Source organism: Artibeus jamaicensis, unplaced genomic scaffold (genome assembly GCF_021234435.1).
Source record: "Artibeus jamaicensis isolate MK-2021 breed Jamaican fruit bat unplaced genomic scaffold, CSHL_Jam_final contig_648, whole genome shotgun sequence".
In the NCBI taxonomy this organism is placed as follows: domain Eukaryota; kingdom Metazoa; phylum Chordata; class Mammalia; order Chiroptera; family Phyllostomidae; genus Artibeus; species Artibeus jamaicensis.
In genome coordinates, this window is record NW_026521912.1 from 772,753 (window position 1) to 796,368 (window position 23,616).

Sequence of the window (23,616 nt, forward strand, 5' to 3'; positions counted from 1 at the left end):
CAAGTGCATGCAACGATGGTGGGAAGAAGGGACCAGGCAGGGTTAGAAGGGTTTGGGGCTGAAGATGTGGTCATTGCAGCAGGAGACCCTGCTCCAGGGCTGGCTGAGGGCACACCACCCTAACTCCCCACTCGGCTAAGTCCATTTCACAGCCCCCAGAGTCTCCCCAGGCCACAGGAAAGAGGGGGGTGTCTTGATTGCCTGGAGCTGGGGAAATTGAGGTGGTTACACATCCGTTCCCCAAAGTGTGGGTCTGGGTCTTCACAGCGCTGGGCACGAAAGGCGCTAACTCAGCTCGCTCAAGTAAGCACTCAACAGCTTTTATTATCACCGTCAGCTCAGGCAGGTAGGAGTGAGAAGGCATGGGGAGGGGCGGGGGAGGACTTTGGGGTGTGGGAGGACTCGGGGAAGGAGCGGGGTCGCCAGTGACTGGGCTACGGGAAGTGGTGACTGAGCGAGGGGTGTGCCAATCTGGACTAGAGCTTGAGCCCCGGTGGGAGTGAGCCTGCCCGTGCTTTCCCCCCACGGAAGGCGCCACGCATCCTGGACACAGCAGCCGTTGTCACTCTTCAGGCTAGGTCCCAGGGTGGCCTGCGTGGGGCGTGCAACATCCATCCCGTGGGGCCAGGAGGGAGCCCACGCAGGGGCTCAACACTCAGCGGGGATGTTGTGGGGATGGCCAGATGGGAAGGGAAGGAGACAGAGCCTCCGCATCCAGGAACGGACAGACCACTCATGCTGGAGGCGGGACAATAGCAAAGCCACCTACACAATGCGGGCTCGGTTAATTTAGGGGGCCAGGACAGGGAGGGATAAAGGCACAGAGTGGGGCTCGGGCTGGCCAGGAGGGGTGACAGGAGAGGCCTGAGGATGGGAAGAGCCTGGACGGGGCAGGCTGGACTTCTTACGCCCCACCCTTGGGCTGAGCTCTGGGATGGGATCCTGAGGGCAGTCGGCCCGCCGGCACCCCTGTCCGGCGGAGGGCCACCGGGGGATGCCTGGCTCACACTAGCGCGTAGTCAAACTGCCCACGCTCAAGCGCCTCCTTGTGGTCGGTCCAGGACGAGGCGGGCATGCGGCTGTAGGGGTCGAGTAGGATGCGCACACAGCGCACCATCAGCAGCACCAATACCACAAGCAGGCAGAGAACGAAGGCGAACACCGTGCGTTGCTCCGCGTCCAGGCCCGCACCTGCCGGGGGCCCCGTCGATGGTGGCAACGGCTCGGGGGACAGCGTCCAGGTCGTGCTCATGGCTCACATCGCCGCACGCCCTGTGGGCAAGGAGTTGGCCCGGCACCGGAATGAGGTTCTGCCTTCCCACGTCGCCCCCGACCTTGCCTGTCCCACCTCTCTGGTCTCCGGGAAACGCCCATGCCCCCACCCGTAGACACGCTGCGACCGCCACACAGGGACCCAACTCCACGCAGGTTGGGGCGCTGAAAGCTGGGAGACGGAGCTCTGACCCAGCGGCCAGCACACAACAGGTGTGACCATGAGGCCCGGGTGCGCAGTGGAGTCTGGCCCGGCCCCTGCCCGCTGTCTTTGTTCTCGCCGTCCCAGAGACCCCTTCCCCCACCATCCCTGCAATTCCCCTCACCCTGGCCTCGACCGCGATGGGGACCTAGCGCCCAGCAGCCACGCTCTTCTCTGGGACCTGTGCCGGCTCCGCTCTCGGCCTCTCCCGGTGGTGGTGACAGTGGAGGCAGCTGGTGCTCAGCCCACCTCATCCGCCCCTGGAAGCAGCAGAGACCTAGGCGGGCGAGGCGCGAGCAAGCCGGCAGCCGCGGCTGTTTCCATAGCAACGGGGGCGGGGCGGTGGCGGGAATCGGGGGGCGGAGGCTGCGCCGGGAGCTAAGCTCGGCAGCCACCGCGCCCGGCCTCAGGATCGGTGCCCAGGCCTAGCGGATCTGCAGGTATCTAGGACCCCACCCCTCCAAGCACCCCAGATGCCTCCACCCCGTTGTTAGCTCCTGCATCCCCGTTCTTCCCGATGGAACCTTCACCCAGACTTCCCGTTTGGGGAATCCCAATGCCACCCCCAGCACCACTCAGCCGCTCAAGTTCCCACAGCCCTGGAGGAACCCCAACCCTGAGATCCCACCCTAGAGGAAACCCACCCTAGAGATCCTCCCTAGCTTTTCTTGTCACTGGTCTCCTTTCATCCTGAGGGGTACAGGGTCCCAACCAGACAAGGTGCCCCACTAGGTCCCCAGTTCCTTCAGTGACCTGGCAAGTACAGCCACCCCAATGACAGACATCTCAGATCATCCAAGTTGCTCTCTTGCCCTTTGGTGTTTTATTATCACTTCCAAATCTCAGGCATACATACAAGGTAATAAGAGCACTGTTAACGTTGTTTGTTTGTTTGTTTGTTTGTTTGTTTTAAATAGAGCTAAAGCAGCCTGACTAATGTGTCCAGCAGGCCCCACCACCCCATCCTGAGTTGTTCTGGGCCAGGTCCTCTTGGCACTGTCTGGCCTGTGTGCCTTGGTGACCTGCCTGCCAGCAGCCCCTATGCAGCAGAGGGTGGTACAGGGGCTGCCACTGTGGAGAGCAGCCCTCCACAGTCCCTGGTCCTTTCCTGCCCAGCTGGTTCTGTAGCCACTATGGCAGAATGGACCAGAGTCCACAGTCTTATCCCCAGAGGTCTGTTGCTATAGGTGGACATCGGTCCCACGCCGTGCAGCTGCTCTGCATGATACAGCTCAGAGTCCCTGTTGTGGCCACCAAGCTCAGAGGACCTGCTCTGTGCTGGAAGCAGAGATGTCCAGAAGCCGCCAGGCCGCGTAGGGGTTGAGCTCATCCTGGTCCCGGCAAAGTGCCCATACGTACAGCATGCGCAGCACCTTGTCCTGCAAGGATGGGGTGGGGATGGGGACAGCCCCGGGGCAGAGAGGCACAATGGGATGAGGCTGCCAGGAGGAGTGTTTGGGTGTCAACCTGGGCCTGGGGTCCAGAGCAGAGGCTCAAAGTTAGGCTTTGGTGAAACTGAACAGGTCAGTTGCCTTCTGACCTCTACCAGGCCCAATATAGACCCTGGGGCTTCTCAAGGCACCACCCTGTTCCTTCCCAGTCATAGAACCTGCTGGCTCTGAACTGCCACCTGTGCAAGGTGGCTGGCTACTGCCATCCAGCTGGTCCTGGGCTGGCTGCCTGCCCTACCTGGTCCCCTCCCTCACTCACCGGGTCACCCTCGACCACTTCTCCTTTGGAGTTCTTGATCACCATCACCAGCTGGGCGTGGAAAGTGACGATCAGCACAGGCCCCTGCTCCATCATCTTGCCCATGGCCAACTGTGAGGGGAGCCGACAGGGCGGGTGGCACTGAACGGTCCCCTGCTGCTCCCCCTGATATGGAGACCCAATCCCCTACCCTGCTTCCTGGGGTGCTGCCAGGAGGGAACCCGAGCACCTCAACATCTTGACTCATCTCCTTAGAGGGACCCCGAGGATCCACCCCAATCAGTCCCCCACAGGTGTCATCTCCTGCCGGCCTGTTTCCATGCAAGGATTTCCTGGGAGACTCTCCCCATGCACCAGTCCAAGCCCTCCACTACGAGATGTAGTCTGAATTTCTGAGAACCCGTGAGGGCTCCCAACACCCTGGCAGCCTTGGTCCCTAGACTGGGGGCCATGTGGGGCCTCAGGACTTGCGTCGGGCACCTGGCACAAAGATGGGAGAGGAAAGCTGGCACTGGCATGCCTTCAGCCCCAAATGGAGGAAAGTAAGATGACTGGCAGAGCTGTTGCCTCAGCAGTCCTGACAAAACCCCGTACTCCCCAGTGAAGGTACAGGTATGTCACCACTTTGGGGGACCCTGGGGGGCCCTGAGGTCTAGGTGCAGCACCCCCTGGGCCCACTACTAGCCAAAGAATAATCCAACCACAGGACTATGGAAATTTTTCACTGCAATAGACCCTTGAGGTCATTTAATCAAAATGCCCACCTGTGCTGGAAGTCCTCCAGGGATGGGGAGCTCACTCCTCATCGATTCACATTCCCAACCCCAGGGTCTGTCCAGCCCACTAGGGAAGAGGTACTTACGTCGACATTGTCGATGTCCAAGATTCGGGAGTGGAACTGGAGGCCTAGCGCCTTGGCCTGCTGGATTGGATGGGCCAGCTGACTATAGGTCTGCAACAAGAGGCCAACATGCCCATCTGAGGACCACCCAAGCCCAGGCCACATCAAGACACCGTGCCACAGGTGAAGGCTGGTGCTGGCATCCTGAGACACTCTTCCTGCAGGCAGCTCACTGGCAAAATTTCCTGATTTCAGCTCTTGCACCTTCCAGAAACGGCCCTGGTGAGTGGTGTGCTATGCCAGGAGCGGCGGATGCCAGGAGCATGGTTCTAAGCACAGAGGCCAGTGCTGCCCATTTGCTGGCCCGCTTCCTTCTCATTACAAAGATGGTGCCATGTCACGACTGCCCAACGAGAGTGGTATTCATGGGCTAAGCAGGCAGCTCCCCTGGAAAGCCACCTGAAATGCACTAGCAGGGAAGACTTGAGGCCTTGCTGGCTGATCTTAAGTGTCCCCACATTTACCTCCCTCCAAGTCTTGGCCTGGAATCCAACACTTTTTCTAGGATTTGCCCCAACCCATGTGTGGCTCTGAAACTCTCTTCTTCTCACTGATTAGTCCCTCGCAGGCAGCTGACTGCTACAGGCAACCTGTTCTCCCTACAGGGACAGTGGCACCCCAAATGACACTCTTAATCCCCTCATGCCTGTTCCCAAGACCAAAACACTGCCTCTGGGACATGTGCAGCCCCATTATTACAACAGACAAGCACGAAGGAAGACATTCCGAGAGCATCTACTTTCATCAAAATAACTGATTTGCCAACATAAAAAAAATGGTGCCCATTCTACTTCTTGTGAGGTTTCTTAAAGATGACATTTTACTTTTTAAGATTTTATATATTCATTTGTAGAGAAAGGGTAAGGGAGGAGAAAGAAACATCAACTGATGTGAGGTCTCTCACACACCCTTAACCAGGGACCTGGCCTGCAACACAGGCATGTGCCCTGACCGAGAATTGAATGGGCGACCTTTTGGTTCGAAGGCTGGCGCTCAAGCCAGGACATTAAAGGTAACACTTTTCTCTGTGCCTCTGGCTGGCAAGGCTCAGTGGACTGAGCGCCAGCCTACAAACCCAAGCAAGGATCACTGGTTTGATTCCTGGTCAGGACACATGCTTGGATTGCAGGCCAGGTCCCTGGTTAGGGGTGTGGGAGAGACCTCACATCAGTTGATGTTCCTCTCCTTCTCTTTCTCCTTCCCTTAGCCCTCTAAAAGTAAATAAATAAATTCTTAAAAAACAAACAAACAAACAAAAAACCAAACCCACACCTCTGTGAGCAGGTACAGCTTCATGTGCATTTCTAAAGGCACCAGCTAGGCAGCTCTCTGGAAAGAGTCCGTCATACCCTAAGGGCCCCAAGCCACTTGGCTCAGCCCCAAGCCATCCTTTAGGCCAAGTGAAGGAGGAAAGCGTGAGCTAGAAGGACCATCCCTGAAGTTAAAACAAACAAACAAAAACACTCATAACTGACTGCTGAATTAGTCACTGTGTCCGGGAGTATTCGAAGAAAATCTGACAATGTCTCTACTTTTTCCAAGTTGGTTGTAGCTGGCACAGAATCAAATCAGTCAAAAAAGCCTTTGGGTTTAATACAAAGAAGATGGAAGAAAACACCCCATGAAGACACAGGTCAGGGAGCAAGTGGGGTGAGGTGAAGTGGCCAGAGGAGTCAAAAAACCCTGAGGGGATGAGGCTACCAATGTACTACTGGGGACACCTCACTGGCTGCTCATAGTCTAGCATTGCCTGCAGCCCTGGGCCCCCAAGCCCTGACCCTAGGGAGCACTGGGGCCTCATCAGGACCCATGGCTCCTCCCTGGGCAGGAAAGTCATCAATATCTTGACAGGGGACTCAAAAGCTGAAAATTTTTAGTTTAAGGTAGTTAATAAGCCTAGTAGGTGATGCATATGTTAAAGCTTTTGTTTCAGAAACTACAGATAAGGCCTGTCCTGACTCCTGGGAGAACTGCCAACCTCCTGGGGCACTGCTAGAGATCACCGCCTGGGGACAACCAGAGGCATGCAGGCCTCTGTGTTCTGGGGAGAGACAGACGACTACCTGACCCTGGGAACAGCTGACTGCCCAGGACAGGGATGCTGCAGTCTCTTTCACCTAATCCTCCCTGAATCTCAAAACCCTCACTGCACTTTGTTTATTCCCTTACATGTGGGCTTGGAAAAAAAATGTTAAGATGGTCTGTTAGGGTACAAACCCACCATCTTCTCAGATCACTGGCCTTCTGAATAAAGTGCCCATAAAGATTCAATCCCTGTTTCTGCTTACTGGGTTTGACATGTGACGGGCAGCACAAACGCCAGTGTCTTTTCTGGTTTCAGTCTGTTTTGTTCTGTGTTCTGGAGTATCGAAGCAAGAGTAGTTAATGAATTCACCTAGCACTGTGTGCGTCCTGAAACATCACTTCTGTGTTCACGCTGTACCCACAAGACAGAAAACAGTACAACTCTGGCTCAGAAAAGGGAGGTTACACTGGGGCCTCCAACTGCTCTCTCCCCAGCACCTATGGGCTCTGGGGGAACATCTAATGCACCTGAGAATTAATCATTGCCCCTTTCCATCTGACCCCTGGGCCCCCAGCCCACCTGGCCATGGGGCCTTGCTTTTTGTCATTTAAGGCCACCTGAAACAGAAGAGGCCACACTGAATCCTCATCTTACTCAGACGCCTTCCCCAGGATCACTCTTCTGCCCTATGAGCCTCTTTAACCAGCATCAGGACAGAGAAAGGGTCCTGCATGACAAAGCAGGAAGCCAGGCTCAGCCCCAAGCCATCCTTTAGGCCAAGTGAAGGAGGAAAGCGTGAGCTAGAAGGACCATCCCTGACTAAGAGTTTAGCCTGAACGGACCAGCCACCTGGGCCCCGGCGAGTCCTGTGGGTTACGAGTCCTGTGGGTTACGTGGCACCCAATATACTGCACGAATATGCATAAGGGGCAGAAGGGGCTATGCCCGATTTGTGTCAGACGTAAGAATCCCCATCTGACCAGGATGCCAGGCCCTGTCATGGTCTTTCCAGGTCAGTCATCCAATCAGATCTCTAAACTGTAAATTCTTTTTAGGCCTGAATAGAAAAAAAGAAAGGAAGAGAGAAAGAAAGAAAGTACTCACAGCTTCATAGCACCAGTCTCTGAGAATGTCAAGCTCTCCAGAAATCATAGCCTACAATGGGAAATATGAAAAAAGTAAACGAAATCCTTTCCTCTGTAGACAGACATCCCTTCCCCCGACCCCCACTCTGCCCACAGATTCTGGTTGAGGAAGGAAGGGAGTGTGTGTATAGCTTGAGCCAGGCTGTAGTAGGGGGGCTCCTGGGAGCAAAGCCCCTGTGGTGTGACTCCTGGGTGGTCTAAGGTGGGTTCCCCAGGGCCTGGTAAGAGAGGAAGGTGGCAGCATGCCAGGCTGTCACCCAGGCAGGGACACTGAGCCAAGGAGGTGACAAGCAGCTTTCTGCCTCCCCAGGAGATGAAGCTTTGGATGGCCAGGGAGCAGAATGGGAGTGGGGATGCTTCCACAGGAACCTGGAGCCAGGGCTGGGTCTGGGGAGCATCTAGGAGGAGCCCAGAGAGGGGAGGAGGGCCAGGTGCCTGTGGGAAACTACAGACAGGCTGGGTGCTAGGCTACCCTCACCCCAAAGGGCAATGCCAAAGCCTAGGCTCCTGCTCTCAGGAACTGCCCCACTCCCACCTCTGCCCAAGGTGGCAAGACAGACCCAGGCAGTCAGGATGGAGAGGGAACCACATGGAGGCTGGCGGAAGGAAGGGGGCTGGCATCCACCTGGGGTCGAGAGCTTTGCTCTTGTCCTACTAGAGGCCCCTGAAGCCCTGGGCTGGCTGGGCTAGAGGTTGCCTAGGCTTTGGCCACCATGTCTTGGGGGCTGTGGTAGGACAGACAAAAGGCAGCTTTAGGAAGGGGCTTCAAGGAAGTGGGACCTTGAGTAAGTGGCCCTCTCCTCATTCCTGAGCCAAATGAAGGGGTCAGGGGCCCAGAAAATAGGATTCAGGGCTCCCATAGAGGCTTGTGAGGGAAGAGGGCAAAAAGCCCCTACTGTGATAGTGGCCCGGGTCCTGCCCCACTGCCTGAGGGTCCAGCCTGAGCTCTGTGCACCCCCACAGGCCTCCTCATGGCTCTCCCCAAGGGCCAGCAGCCAGCCTCTGCCTGACTCCTGAAAGGCTCTGATACCTGGAAGACAAGTACCTGAGCGCTGGCAGCCACGAGAGAACAGCTCCAGGCAGAGAATGTGGGGGAAACAAGAGGCGGGAAGAGAGACTCAGTCCCAGAAGCAGACCCACAGCATGGGCCGGAGCTACCACCACTGGGACCAGAGAGGTCACAGGCAACAGGTGCCTTCTCAGAGGTACTTGATGGACAGGGCCCAGGAGTTTGGGTGCTCAGGCTATGAAGACTGAAGCTTTACCTCTGCTGAGAAAATACCCCCCTTGGCCAAACATCCCCGGAGGAACTTCTGTTCTGGTCTGCTCTCAAGGTTGGTGGTGCCCCAGAAGCAGGGCAGTGAGGGCCCCAAGGAGTGGCCTGCAGGGTCTGGCACCCACCTCCAGGACATTGGGGATGATGTCACTCTCACACTGCTGCAGGAACCGCTCCTTGTCAAAGGCGGGGTCCACGCGCAGGATCTCCGTGAGCACCTCTGACATCTCTGTCTTCGAGAACAGGCCCCCTGAGGGCAGCCAAGGCGGGAGTGGGCAGGGGGGCAGGAACCCCATCCCTGTTGCCAGCCCAGGGATGCAGGTGTGGGGCGGGATGGTCCTGGAGCCACCCACTCACCCAGCAAGTCTGTGACCTTGTCTGTCAGTGCTCGGGAGGCTCGGATGAATGTGTTGTCACTCTCGTCATACTTCATCTTCATCTCAAAAAACCCTGTAGGAGAGAAGCAGGGGTAGGGTTCCCTTCTGGACACATACCCCTCATCCCTGACTTCTGTGAGTGCCTTGTGGCCCCTGCATGGCTGCTCCAGAAAGAGGCTGGGTAAGTGAGAGGACCTGAGCCAGCTTCCTCAGCTGGACACAGAGTTGGAGGCCAACTGGCCTCAGGGGCTGCAGAAGCTGCTCAACTGTGAGCCTCAGGGAAAGTGCAAACTATGAAACTCAGGCCTCTAGGTGGTGCAGCCCCACCCTCTGTCAGCATCTGGGAAGGCCCCCACCCCAGAAAGATCAGAGAACTCCAAGGCCTGGGCAGGCTCTAGCTCTGCAAGCACCAGGGTTCCTGTCCTGTTCTCCCTGATGAGGGAGCATCTTCTGGAATGCACAGCCACTGCACCAGGCCACCCTGCTGTGGCCACCAGCCCCGAGAGCAATGTGCCCACCCACTGGCCACTCACTGGGTAACCATGCAGAAATGAGTGGTCCTCTCTCACCCCAGTCTCCTCCTCTGTAAAACGGGCCTGTGGCTTGTGCCCAGAGCCCTAGGAGTGCTCAGTGTCCCCTGTCACGGCCTTGCTGTGACTAAGTGTCGGCAATGTGAACACTCACGGTTGAACACCACGTTGTTGTCCCTGAAGTCCTTCCACTGCTGATACCACTTAGAGTCCTTGTGCAACACGACCCCCAGGGCCTCCCTGGGGAAGATGGAGTGGCCAGTGAGCAGCAGCTGGGGAGCCACTGGGTCTAGGCCCCCTGCTGCAGGGAGGGGACAGCAGGATGGCCCAAGCTCAGGGGCTGAGGTGACCCTGCCCTTGTCTCTCAGCTTCCTGCCTTCTCTATTGCCATTCCCACCACTGACTCTCCCCCAAATTCTCTCAGGAGAGCCAGGGAACCTGAAGCAGGAAACAAACTTGATAACTGACTTGGGTGGGACTTTTGGGAGCCTGAGAAGGAGGCAGTGAAGGGAGCCCCACTTGGCCTGGTACCTACTCATTGGGCTCAAACACTTTCTCTTCCTTGAACTTCTCTCCAGCAAACTCCTTCCTTTTCCTGAGCCGTTCAGGCCTGCGGTAGGGTCCAATCTGGCCCAGCACACTTTCGTCAATCTCCTTTTTCACTGACTCCACCCCCTGGAGGAGAATAAAGCTCAGGGTGGGTACCAGGGGCCTTCATGATACCCCCAGGCCAGTATCAGCTGATGCAACTGTGCCTGGAGGTAGGGTTGCCTGTTGTGAACCCCGACCTTGGGCCTGATGACACTCTAGGGCCTTGTCTTGCCCAGAGCCCTCACCTGGCCTGGTGCAGGGCAACAGCAGGGCAAGCCCTCTGGGAGGTTCCAGTTCTGCCTGACTTCCACCCCCCGCCAATCCAGGAGCAGCAGACATACCTCCCCTGCCCTCAGGTGACTCTCAGATTCAAGATCAACATCTCCCTCTCCCTGGAAACCCAACACATCCTAGGTTCTACCAATGCCTCACACTCCCGTTAGAGCCGAGTCTGTGGGCCACCCTTCCCAAATCTCTGGAACCCACCCCCGCATCCTCCCCACTCCCTGCCAAGGGCAGCTGCATTAGGGCCTCCCAAGACATTCTCAGGCCTCCTCTGTGCCACCGCCAGAGCCCAGATGGGATGGCTGTGCCTCTCCCACACCCAGTACAGGCGTTCCTAATTTTACTGCAGTCACAGGCACTGCTTTTTTACAACTTGAAGGTGAGACCCTCTGCCAGTAAAAAAATTACAACTTGTTAAGGGCTCAGAGGATCGTCAACATTTTTTGTTAGCAGAGAACTATTTTTAGTTTGTTTAGGTTTATTTACTTTTATTTATTTATTTAAAGATTTTATTTGTTTATCTTTAGAGGGGAAGGGAAGGAGAGAGGGAGAGAAACATCAATGTATGGTTGCCTTTCGTGCGCCCCCTGCTGGGAACTGGCCTGCAGGGAACCGGTCTGCAACCCAGGCATGTGCCCTGATTGGGAATCGAACCGTGCTTGTCTGGTTCACAGGCCTGCACTCAATCCACTGAGCTACACGAGCCAAGGCAGGTTTATTTACTTTTAGAGAGAAGGGAAGGGAGAAAGACAAGGAGATATATATAGATGGTTGCTTCTCACATGCCCTGAGCTAGGGCTGGGGACCTGGCCTGCAACCCAGGCAACTGCCCCGACTAGGAATTAAACCAGCAACCTTTAGATTCACAGTGCTTAACCCACTGACCTACAACCTCCAGGGCTCAAGCATTTTAAATCGTGTACACTGTGTGCTTTAGACACAATACTATTTCATGCTTACAGACTGCAGCACAGGGCAACATAACTTTTATACGCCCTGGGAAACCACATTTCAGTGATTTACTGTGGTTCTCGCTTTAGTGCAATGGTCTGGAGCTGAGCCTACAGTATCTCCAAGCTCTGCCTGTATCCTTTCTTCAGCTCCTTGTCACTTTTGGGAGAAAACCAGAGGTCCTCTGAGTTGGCCTACAGGGCCAGGCCAACAGTCCCTACTTTGTCTCAGCCTCCCTCTGACCCCTGAGGTCGTGCCAGCTGTGCCAGGCTGCAGGGCGTACCCCAGGCTGGTGGTGCTTGCAGGTCTGCTCCCTCTGCCTGCAGCCCCTTCCCTGTGTGAGCCTGTCACATGTCACTCAGGAACTTCCTGTCCCCTTCCCTGTCCTAAAACCCTTTGACAGCAGAAACTTGGGATTTTTACTCCTGTGGCTCCCATGGCCAACAGAGGGCCTGCTGTGTGCTAAGGTCCAACAAGTGTTACTGGAATGAGTTCAGAACCTCGAGTCACCCTTGGCATGATGGACCTCTGGGCTATGGAGCTATGGATCTAAGCTCAGGGTGTTGGCAGCTGAGAGTGGGCAAGAGGCTCTCAGCGTATCAAACTGCAGCCGCCCCCCCCGCCCCCAGGGGCTGTGACTTGCCCAAGGCCACCCAACCAGAAGGGAGCATGACCTGGCCCCTTGAGTGGACCTTCCTCACAGCCCCACTATACCCCCTCAGTGCAGCCAGTGCTCTCTGGGATTGAACTCCAAGGGGGGGAACTCTGCTCTGAGCTTCAAAGAGGGCCAGAGCCCAGACTGTCCTCAGCCACAGGCCCCAGCATCTAACTCACCTGGGAGAGGGCTTTGAAGGCCCCACCCTTGGACACGGACTCGGCTGACTGCTTGGCCGTCTTGGCTGCTTCCTCCATACCCTCCTTGATTTTCCGGCCAAGGTCGCTTTTACTGACTTCATCCAGACTCTACTGAGACAGAAAAGGGTGAGGATGTCAGCACAGGCTCTCTCAGGGAACCACAGGAGCATCCCTGGAACTAAGGCCAGTCCTTGGCCTCTAAGGGTGGGCGAGAACCAGCACTCTGAACTCATCTGGCTCCTGAGGCCCCAAGGCTCAGGCATGCACGTTCAAGAACACTGCCTACAATTTCTGGTGTGCTGGACCCTGGTCAACTGTCCTTTCCCAGAATGGGAAGGAGCTGGGAGTCTTCACAGGATGCTACAGGGATAGCAGCCCGGGAGCAGGCATAAGAAAGGTGAGGTGCGCCCAGATTCTGCAAAGACCTGCCCCTCTTCTCCTGCCCACACGAACAACAGAAGCAACAAGAAGAAAAGCTCTCACAGCATCCAGGGGGTCTCACTCCCATATCCACCCTCTCCTCGGGGAGAGCCGTCCTCACCCCTTCTATTTTTAGGCAAGTGGAAAAAAACCTCATTTTATCCCAGTGTTACTGCCCTGCAGGTGGGCAAGTCTGACTTCCCCTCCTTTCTCAGGGGTTGAGTATTTGAACTCTGGAAGCTTCCAGGCCTGGCTGGCTCTTCCCTTGTTAGCCACCCAGCCCCAAGCCCATGCCTGCTCATCCAGGGCTGCCAGCACCACTGTCCTCTTCAGAGGTGAGGCACAGATGGGCCCGGGAGCTGTTGCCAGAAAACTGAGGGGACCCAGAGGCCATTACCTCCTTCACAGTGCCAGTGATTGCCCCCAACTTCTTCTTGATTGCCTCACTCGTCCGCACGGTTTCGGATTCAATGGTTTTCTACAATGAAGGATGTTGGTTCCTTTTATTACCACACAGTAGTTATGGGACATCCAAAGGGCCAAAGAAGCATTTTCTCAGCAGCTCCTTCCTCCTCAAACTCCCCCCATGCTGCCTCCCTCTTCCCCATCCCAAGGGCCCCTTATTGCCCCACTACCTGGCCTGTGGGTCTCAGCAGCTGAAGGACGACCAAAACTCCGAAGCACAGGCACCCTGGCCCAGCATTTCTCTGATCAGCAGGGGGTGGTCTTGCCTACCAGTTCCACCCTAGCACTCTCCTGCCCCACCCTACCCTCCACCCAGCCACCAGCTCCTGTGGCATCTCCCACACCCTAGCCACTTCACCCAACCTCAGCATGCTGTCCCCAAAGGACTCCCAGCCCATGCCCTCCTTAATGAAAATGAAGGGTGATGTTTCACTGGGTGGAATCCCCTCACAGGTGGTTATAACCACGTGAGAGGCTTAGGGACACTCACGAGGGAACAGGGCTTGCACTCAGCCTGGGAGGGAAGCCAAGAGAACAAACACCGAGGGACCTGGCCAGTGCGTGCGCCCCCAGGCACAGTGGTGGGCACTTGGCAGCTACTTGATAAGAAGTGGCAGTTAGTAACTACACTAGTACCCATTTGGCCCAGAGGACCACAATTAGGAGGCTTTCAGGAGCAGCTCACCTTGAACCCAGTGCTTGAGGGGTCACAGGGGCCAGTGGGGACTCAGATTCTGACTCTGCAGGCTGAGTGGGCTCTGAGGCCCTGTATTCCTCATAGGCATCCAGAGGCCAGCGCAGATGGGGCACAGAGGGTGCCATCCTGTCACACGACCGAACTGGAGAGCTGGGCCCAGGCAGCTATCCTCAGTGAGTGACCTCACCTCCTCACAAGCTGTTGCCCCACTTCACACCAGCACTGAGCTCCATACTGTCTGGGACCAGCAAGATCCCAACTCTGAAGGCAAGTGTCCCAGCAAGGGAGACTCAAAGCAAAGGGACTCACATATTTCCTTCTGGCTTCCTGGAGCGCATCTGACTCTTCCAACTTCCGGGCCTCGTCTCGGAATTTTTTTATACTTTCTTTCATTTCTTTGTTTTTGGCTAATTCTTGCTTGATATTATCTAGCAAGCCTGAGAGAAAGCCTTTTCTGTTTCCAGAAGAATAGGATTTGGACTGAAAAGATGTAAAAGCAATAAAGAATTTTTAATTTTCTCCTTTCTGTTTCTACAGGTTTAACAATGAAGACAAATGTAAAAGGCAACAGCTGATAAACTGTGAGGCACCCAGACAACAAAGTACACATTATTCAGCAATAAAAAGAAATGAGCTACCAACCCATGACAAGACATGGAGAAACCTTAAAAGTACGTCACTGAGTGAAAGGGGCCAATCTGATTTCAATTCTATGAAATTCTGAAAAAGGCAAAACTATGGAGGCAATAAAAGGATCAATGGTTGCCAGAGTTTAGGATTTGGGATAAAGAGGCAGATCACAGGATTACTAGGGCAATGGAACTATTCTGTGTATACTGGTGGATACACATCATTATATTTGTAAAACTCACAAAATGTACAACACAGAGAATGAGCCTAATGTGTGCTCTATGGACTTAAGTTAATAATAATGTATCCATACTGGCTTATCAGTTGCAACAAATATCCTACTCTAATGCAAGACATGAGTAACAGGGAAACTGTGTGCTGATGGAGAGAGGAGGTATATGGCAACTCTGTATTTTCTGCAAATCTAAAACTTGAAAAAAAGTTCTATTAAAAACATAACAAAATGCCAGGCTCCTTTACCAACACAGGAAACATTCGACAAGAAACAGGTACAGTGTAGAATCATCATGAGAACTCCAACATGCTCACCCAAGGCCAAAGTCAATACCAAAGGGGCCCTTGCCCCAGGACTGGAGTTGAAAAGACTCAGTGGCCCCTCATCTCAAAGAAGCTGGCATAGGGTCCTGCTCTCTGGGATTTTGGGGCCAGGTAACTTCTTTGGGAGCCACTACCAAGTCCCCATTCGGGACTTATATGTCTCTCAGGGGCCCGGGGACTGGTCCAAACCTCCCTCTCTCAGCCCACAGGATCACCAAGAGCTCAAGCTCCGAGTTCCCCTTCACCAGAAAACCCAACATACCCAAAAGCCAGAGACCAGAGGTCAGGAAGGCCAGAAGAGGCCCTGCTCCAGGCACAAGTACCAGTGCCATACACTGCTCAAGACACAGGCTTCAGCCAGATAATTCAGTTAATTAAAACATCGTCCTGATATGCCAAGGCTACAGAGGTTGCAGGTTTCATTCTCCAGTCAGCAAACATCATAAGTAAGTTGAACAATGAATCAGTATTTCTTTCTCTTTATCTCTCCCCCTCCCTTTTCTTTCTCTAAAATCAATTAAAAAAAAAAAAAAGACACAGGTTTTGAGGTCAGCCAGAGCCTGTTTTAGATCCCTGCTTTGGCACCTATATAACTAAGAGCAAGAGAATGAGTCAAGAGTGACCATGAGAGAGTCAAGTCACAGTGAAGTGGCTGTGTGCGTTCAGCTGCTCTCATTACTCCCTACACTGTGCTGGACGCGCAGCCATAGTTGCAGGTCTACTTTACTGGTTTCAAGAGCTGCTGCCTCCCCACCCATCAAGCCCCAAGGAAAGTTTCAATAGGCCCAGGATCTATTCCACAAGAGGGGCATCCAGGCCTGCTGCCAGCAGGCTGCCCTCTTTTCTAGATGCACCCTGACCCAAATTTCTCTCCAGGGGACTCCGAGCTCTAAGACTATTAGGGACCATGCCACCTTACAGCAGCCCTGCCACTCATTCAGGTACTACAAACTGTAGGTAGACAAATGGGACTGGGCAGTTACAGGGTGGGCCACAGAGCCTACTCCATGCCTGGATTGGCCCCAGAAAAGGATCTGAAAGATGAAGCCTGAGTGAGACAGGCAGGCCCAGGTCCTAGCTGCCTACACAGACACAGCTGAGATGAGGCTGGAAAGGGAGTGTGGGCCCCCAGCTGCAGATTGGAGAAGAGTAGCAGGTGGTGGGCTTTCCTCTTGTGGTGGCAAGGTACCCACAGAAGTGTGGTTAAAGAGAGGTAATGGGGAGGGCAAAAGCTCTAGAAAATGCTACCTGTCAGGAACAACATAAAGGTTGGGAAGAGGCAGCCTGGGAAGCTGAGCCCCAGGCTATGTTGGGTCACTCTGCTTAAGCACTCACAGGGAAGTTACCTAGAAAAGGGAACAGCCTTGCTCTGTAAAGGCCCCACTGGTGGAAGACACAAGGGATGCCTTACAATGTGCTACTCTATGACGCAAGATTCCTACCTTGAGCCATGCCCAGCACTTCTGGGGATACAGAAAGGACCAGGCACACCAGGCTCTGTAACTGCAAAGGCCTTGGACATGGAATGCCTGCCAATCAGATTCTAATGGCAGCATGGGCAACATCCTGGAGCCCTCTCTTCTCAGCTGGTTCTAATTTTTTAGGCTTCTCCCTTCTGTTTGCTCCTTTCCTGAGTTACTCACCAGGGGCAGCTCTCCATCTGGCCGGCGTACCTGATAGGTACCACGGGGTACTGGCACAAGGTTGTGGCTGGATAGAAACTGGACTCCACTGACAAGGCATCTCTAATTGGGGGAGAAACGAGAAAGCTCCATTCAGATAAGAGGATGGCTAGGAAGTAAGTAGGCCACGCTAAAAAACAGGAGTCACCTGAGACTCATTTGCCGATTTTTACCATATGCCTATAGCTTGCCGAACACTTTACAGCTTTCCCAAATTCTGAGAAGCCAGCGGAATCTGGTGGAAAGAGAAAACACTGGATCTCCACCTCTAGGGCCCGTATCTTCCCTCCAGCCTCTGAACAGGGGGAAACAGATGGGTCCCAGAAAATGCAACCTATGGTGGAACAAGGATAAATCCCCAATTTAATCCCTTAGTCTGAAAACTATTGAGGGAGGCTGAGCCTCAATACAGGTGGCAAGCAGTCTTTTCTCATAAGCCCACCCCAGTTCTGCTGGCTTTGTAAGACCAGAGACCTGGGCATTGAGAGGCAAACACTGATAACTTCATGTACGAAGTACAACCCTGGAATAAACCTACAATGTCCTCATCCAGGGTCAGGCTTCAAGCAGGGCAACTTGGGCAAAGATGCTGCTAACCTCATGTGTAAGGCATTTCTTCTCTTACCAAATGATTAAGGCATTTCTTCTCTCTCCATGAGAGACGGGACTGTGCCGGTCCTGTTCAATGCTACATGTCAGCACCCAGCATGGAGCCAGGCACATGAATGGTCAATGACCTGATAGAACCAGCCTTCCAATTCCACATTCCCTGGGCCTTTCCTCTCCGTGTTTCACACCCTAGGCAACAACCCAAACTTAAACAGATGCCACGATCTCCTATAGCTGTTCTAGAGTTAACGCACGGGAGTTTAAATAACTTGTTGGACTTCTCTATGTGCCCTCACTCATGGATCCTGGAGCCACTGACTCCAGCAGTCTGAAACAGAAGATGATGACTGTCTAACTTGGGACATAAATCCCATAACAGACTAAACCTGAAGACGGTTCCCTCAAACATATGCAAATTCAACCTCTAAACGCTGACTCAAGGCAACAGTTAAAAAAAAAAAATCAGTCCAGGGTCAAAAACAACGTCTTTCTCCCAGCACTCAGATGCCAATGAATTATTTACCCTCCTCCAGACTTCCTCTGGAGTCACAAAGACACCCTGGCTTTGGATGGGGGTCTGCCACCCCACTAGCTCCGAGACTGTGGGCAGGCTGATTAACCTGGTTGATAAGCAACAACATAAAGTACTATTTTTAAGTGAATTTTACACGCCTAATCCCCATCGCAAAACTGAAACAGTTGTTAACTAAGTCAAAAGTTACCTCCACGGGCCAACAGGGGAGGCAATACAGGTAATGCTCTCGGTAGAGGATCTGGCATATAAACGCGAGCCGTAACTGTCACGGATTTTGTCTTCTCGCTACTTTTTCTCTACTAGGCGTCAACCCAATGAGATCTGAATAGAAGGCGAGGCGCAGGGATCCGCTCCAGCACAGTCGCGCGCAACGCCGCCCCAGCCCGTCACGCTCAGAGCCCGTGTTCAGGCCTCGCTCCGAGCCCCTGTCCTGGCCTCCGCTGACCAAACGAGATGACCCCAAGCGTCTCTCCAAGACCAGGAAAGGGCCGACGGGACCAAAGGCCTGAGAAGAAGGAGAACCTAGAGATCGTGGGCCGAGAGCTCCCGAAGGCGTGCCTCCTTCCCCACCCCCGCCCTCACGGATCCACTCACCCGCGGGCAGCAGCACCAGCCTCTCCTCAGCGCCGCCGCCGCCATATTGGAGGATACCGTGTGACCTCCCAGCGCGATTTGATGGCGTCATCCTTCGCGTCTGCCGGGAACGCAGGAGGCCTGAAAAAAGCTGGAGGCCCTGGGGGAGGTGTTGAGAGGAGAAAAGCTCTCAGATTTGGTAGAACTCCCAACAAAGGCGGGCTTGGAGAGAGGTCTCCAATAGGGACTATGCCTAATGGAGGCCAAGAATTCCTGGAGAGCTAGGCGTCTGATAGTACAGGATTTGGAGAGTTAGGCCTGTAACTGGAGGTGATCCGGAGGGCGGGAACTCCTGTGAGGCAGAGACCTATGATTGGGTAAGACTACGAAGGGGCGGGGCCTGAGGGCTTGGATTTTGTAAGAGCAGAGATTTCGCTGCAGCGTGTGCAGGGTTCCCCTGGCGGAAGGAGCGGGTAGACCGAACTACCCACCGCAAGAACGGATTCAATCGAATTGTGACTGGCCCGCCAGTGAACCAGCCCGATAGTGATCTACTCCAAGGACTGGCTGACTGACAGTGACTGCCAGACGGGTAATTGAGGTGCTCCAAGAACATGAGTGAATGAGCCCACTTTAGTATACAGCACTTTGGGAAAGCTCCTGATGGTTTTGGTCGAAAGAGGAAAAGGAAGCTGAGACCAGGCTGGTTGTAGGTCATTCCTCCCTCCATCGGTTCAGTGTGAAGTGACACACCTTGCACTAAAGAAGCTTAGGCCTGTGTCCCGTCAGCACCCAGCTACTACTTGGGGGAGTTCGTGTATGTTGCGTTTGCCCTATTGAAGCCTTTTGCATTATTAAATTGTGATAAGGGACTTGAAAGTAAGTGGACAGACACTCCTCCGCGTTCACTGTCCCTCCAGAGCTCCTCCTTGTGGTGGGAGCAAGGGGTGCAAACTCCACTCTGGCTTTGAAATGTCTTTATTCCAAGAGGAGCAAACTAGCTGAGAAGGTCTGGACTTCTTAGTTGTAGTTGGGACCATGGAGCTGGACAACGGCACCCATGAAGAATGTGTCAAACTGGCATATCAAAGGGTCAAAGGTACCGTGGGGGAAGAAGAGCCCTTAAAGGAGACAAGGCAGAACTTGTCAACAGGTAGGAAAAAACCAGGAGGGCCCCGAAGAAGGTAGATGGGGTAAACAGTGGTGAATGCTGAGGTCAGGCAGAGCTGTATCCATCATCCTTTGAAATTTACAATATGGAGGTCCTTGGTGGGGTGAGCAAGAGGGTTCTGTTGAAAAGTGCTGTGGAAGCCAAGGTTTCAGTGGCTGAGTTTTTGTTTTTGGTTTTTGTTTTTACAGGGATGTGTTGGAGCCAGTATGTACTGGCTGGTGAGAAACAACTGTCAAATTTTTAGAAATTTTGGAACCAGTTGCTAAACACAGTCATTATTTAAAAATTGATTGTATAGCCCTGGCTGGTATAGCTCAGTGGATTGAGCGCAGGTCTGAGAACCAGACGATCGCAGTTCAATTCCCAGTCAGGGCACATGCCTGGGTTGCAAGCCAGTTCCCTGCAGGCCAGTTCCCAGCAGGGGATGCACTAGAGGCAACCATACATTGATGTTTCTCTCCCTCTCTCCTTCCCATCTAAAGATAAATAAATAAATATTAAAAAAAATTTGATTGTATAAACTATGGTCAAATGAATTATATTAAAACAAAGGTAATCAAAACTCAACACTACCTAATTATTTTACTACATGTTACTATATACACTGCTGAGGTTATTTACATATATCACATCTGTAGGCTGGAAACACTGTATGATGTTATACTGCTACATGCACTGCTTACCAATTCTGTGTCTAATGGTGCCACATTAGTAGTTTGAAATTGGCCATGGTGGGAGTATTTACACCACAGAAATTGACAGGGCTTTTTGGTTTGTTTTGAGGGCCAGTTATTAAACATTTCATCAGCACATGGAGTGTGCATAGACTCCTTCCAGGGGTCTTTGCTGTGAGTAGTATGTGAAATGGTAACAGCTTGAGAAACATATGTGGAGGAGTGAGAGTGGTTTGTTTTTCCCACCTCTTTATTTTGAAAAATTTAAAAGCTACAAAGAAGTTACAAGAATAGTATAATAAACACTCATATACCCTTCACCTAGCCACACTTGTTTTTAGCATTCTGTACTGTACATCTATGTATATACAAATATATTTATACAAATATACACAGATGGCTTCCAATTTTGATGGTTCAACTTATGATTTTTGACATTACAGTGGTACAAATGGGATACCCATATTTCAAATTTTGAATTTTGATCTTGTCCTGGGCTAGCAACATGTGGTCAGATACTCTCCCGTGCTAGGCAGGAGCAGGAAGAGGGTTTTGCCCACCAGAGGCTAATGTAAGTGTTCTGAGCATGTCACGATGGTCTGGGCTGAGCTGTGACATTAGGTAGATGTGGTGTATTAAGTGCATTTTTGACTTAAGACATTTTAAATTTATGATGGATTTATCAGGACACAACTCCACTGTAAATCGAGGAACAAAAAAACATTTGTTCATTTTGCTAAACCATTTGGAAAAGAATTGCAGACTTCCAGCCAAGATGGAGGCATAGGTAGACACACTGTGCCTCCTAGCACAACTAAAAGAAGGACAACAACAAATTGAAAAACCAGAAACAACCAGAACTGACAGGAAATCAAACTGTATGGAAGTGCAACAACCAAGGAGTTAAAGACAAAGCACTCACCCAGACTGGTAGAAGGGGTGGAGACTTGGCAGTTGGGCGGAAAGAACTTGAGGTGAGGTGGCAGCTGGTGGCGAGTGTTTATCACACACTGGCATGCAGATAAATTGGGAAGAGCAACTGGGGAGTGAGACAGATCGTGCAAGCCAGGGCTTCAGCATTGTGAAATAAAGCCTCAAAGCCTCCGACTGGAAACACCTATGGGGGTTGCCACAGTGGGAGAAACTCCCAGCCTCATAGGAGAGTTTGTAGGAGTCCTAGAATATACACAAATCTACCCACCCAGGAATCATCATCAGAGGGACCCAATTTGATTGTGGGTAGTGGGGGAAGTGACTGGAAACTGGCAGAGAGCAGAGCAAGTGACATTGTTCCCTCTAGGACCCCTCCTCCACATATAGCATCACAACACAGTCCACCCTGGTGAACTCCTAAAGCTCTGCCTCTTACTATGTGACAGGTGTGTGGAGACAAAAAAAAAAAAAAAGCCCAAATGAAAGAACCAATCAAAGCTCCAGAAAAAATGCAACTGAGCAATGAAGCAATAGCCAACCTATCAGATGCACAGTTCAAAACACCAGCGCTCAGGATGCTCACAGAATTGGTTGGATATGGTCTCAAATTAGAGGAAAAAATGAAGCCTATGAAAAGTGAAATAAGGAAAAATGTACAGGGAACCAACAGTGAAGAGAAGGAATCCAGAACTCAAATCAATGGTGTGGACCAGAAGGAAGAAAGAAACATCCAACCAGAAAAGAATAAAGAAACAAGAGTTCAAAAACAAAAAAATGAGGACAGGCTTAGGAACCTCCAGGACTTCTTTAAATGTTCCAACATCCAAATTATAGGGGTGCCAGAAGGAGAAGAGGAAGAGCAAGAAATTGAAAACTTATTTGAAACAATAATGGAGAACTTCCCCAATCTGGCAAAGGAAATAGATTTTCAAGAAGTCCAGGAAGCTCAGAGAGTTCTAAAGAAGTTGGACCCAAGGAGGAACACATCAAGGCACATCATAATTACATTACTCAAGACCAAAGATAAGGAGAGAATCTTAAAAGCAGCAAAAAGAAAGGAGACAGTTACCTACAAAGGAGTTCCCATTAGACTATCAGCTGATTTCTCAAAAGAAACCTTGCAGGCAAGAAGGGGCTGGAAAGAAGTATTTGAAGTCATGAAAGGCAAGGACCTACATCCAAGATTATTTTATCCAGCAAAGCTATAACTTAGAATGGAAGGGCAGATAAAGTGCTTCTCAGATAAGGTCAAGTTCAAGGAGTTCATCATCACCAAGCCCTTATTGTATGAAGCATTAAAGGGACTTATCTAAGAAATTGAAGAAGATAAAAAAAATATGAACAGTAAAATGACAACAAACTCACAGCTATTAACAACCAAACCTAAAAAAAAAGGAAACAACTAGAACAGGAACAGAATCATAGACAGGAAAATTATCAGTGGAGAGGGGGACAGGGAGATGGGGTGAAAGGTATAGGGAATAAGTAGCATAAATGGTAGGTAGAAAATAGGGGGAGGTAAGAATAGTATAGGAAATGTAGAAGCCAAAGAACTTATATGTATGAAACATGGACATGAACTAAATAAAGGGTGGGGTAATTCAGGCGGGAGGGGGTATGCAGTGGGGAGGGGAGTAAAGGGGGAGAAATGGGACAACTGTAATAGCATAATCAGTAAAATATATTAAAAGAAAAAAATCATGTTTCTGAGGAAAAAAAGAATTGCAGACATCATGATGCTTCCCCTTCAATATTTAAGCATGTATCCCCTAAAAGCATCCTCTACAAGACCACAATGCCAGTCTCACCCCAAGCCAGTTATTATCGTGGAGTAAATCATTCAAATTCAATCAGATAAAACTATGCTATCCTTTCCCCAATTTTCTCTTTACAGCTTTGTAAACCAAAATCTAGAGTTCAATCAAATTTCACTTATATACATTTGGTTGTCACATCTCTTTTAGTTTCCTTTAATCTAGAAAAATTTCCTCAATTTTGGGGGGGGGGGAGGACGGGGAGTCTTGAAATCCTGTTGTCTTGTAAAAATGTCCCACATTCTGAAGCTGACTGATTTGTACAGCATGATTAGTTTCACATTTTGCCAGAAATGTACCATGAGTGATATTCGACAGGTATAAAGTTTCAGACATTTAAGATGATTCAGTTCTAGAACTCTGTTGTGTAACATAGTACCTGTAGTTGACAACACTATTGTACACTTACAGTTTTGCTAAGAGGGTAGATCTTGTGTTAGATGTTCTTTACTCTCCCCCACAATGCCCCTGCAAAACCCCCAAGAAACAAAGGAATAGGAAGAAACTTTGGAGGTGATAGATATGTTTGTTACCTTGACTATGGCATATGTCCAAACTCATCAAACTGTATACATTAAAATGTATTCATTAAATACATTATGCATACACATGTAGTAAATGCAGGTTTTGTATATCAATTATGCCTCAATAAACCTCACATAGTGGAAGAGGCAAGGGATCTCTGTGGGGCACTTTTTAAAAGAAGATTTTATTCATTTACTTTTAGAGAGAGG

General features: G+C 51.7%; 2 protein-coding genes across 2 annotated transcripts; both read right to left on the reverse strand.

Moving 5' to 3' along the window:
- Window positions 1–299: 299 nt before the first annotated feature.
- On the reverse strand, window positions 300–2,206 carry CTXN1 (cortexin 1). The gene is made up of 2 exons (XM_037158933.2): window positions 1,599–2,206; window positions 300–1,272 (listed from the first exon to the last, which is right to left on the reverse strand). The coding sequence occupies exon 2, from the start codon at window positions 1,250–1,252 to the stop codon at window positions 1,004–1,006; it is 249 nt and encodes an 82-aa protein (XP_037014828.1). The 5' UTR covers window positions 1,253–1,272; window positions 1,599–2,206; the 3' UTR covers window positions 300–1,003.
- A 72-nt stretch (window positions 2,207–2,278) lies between these two features.
- TIMM44 (translocase of inner mitochondrial membrane 44) lies at window positions 2,279–18,419 on the reverse strand. The gene is made up of 13 exons (XM_037158932.2): window positions 18,312–18,419; window positions 16,535–16,636; window positions 14,013–14,183; window positions 12,939–13,019; window positions 12,101–12,229; window positions 9,975–10,114; window positions 9,594–9,679; window positions 8,890–8,982; window positions 8,658–8,782; window positions 7,216–7,266; window positions 4,047–4,136; window positions 3,185–3,295; window positions 2,279–2,853 (listed from the first exon to the last, which is right to left on the reverse strand). Exons 1-13 carry the CDS (start codon window positions 18,354–18,356, stop codon window positions 2,734–2,736), a joined length of 1,344 nt encoding a protein of 447 aa, XP_037014827.2. The 5' UTR covers window positions 18,357–18,419; the 3' UTR covers window positions 2,279–2,733.
- Between the last annotated feature and the right edge of the window lie 5,197 nt (window positions 18,420–23,616).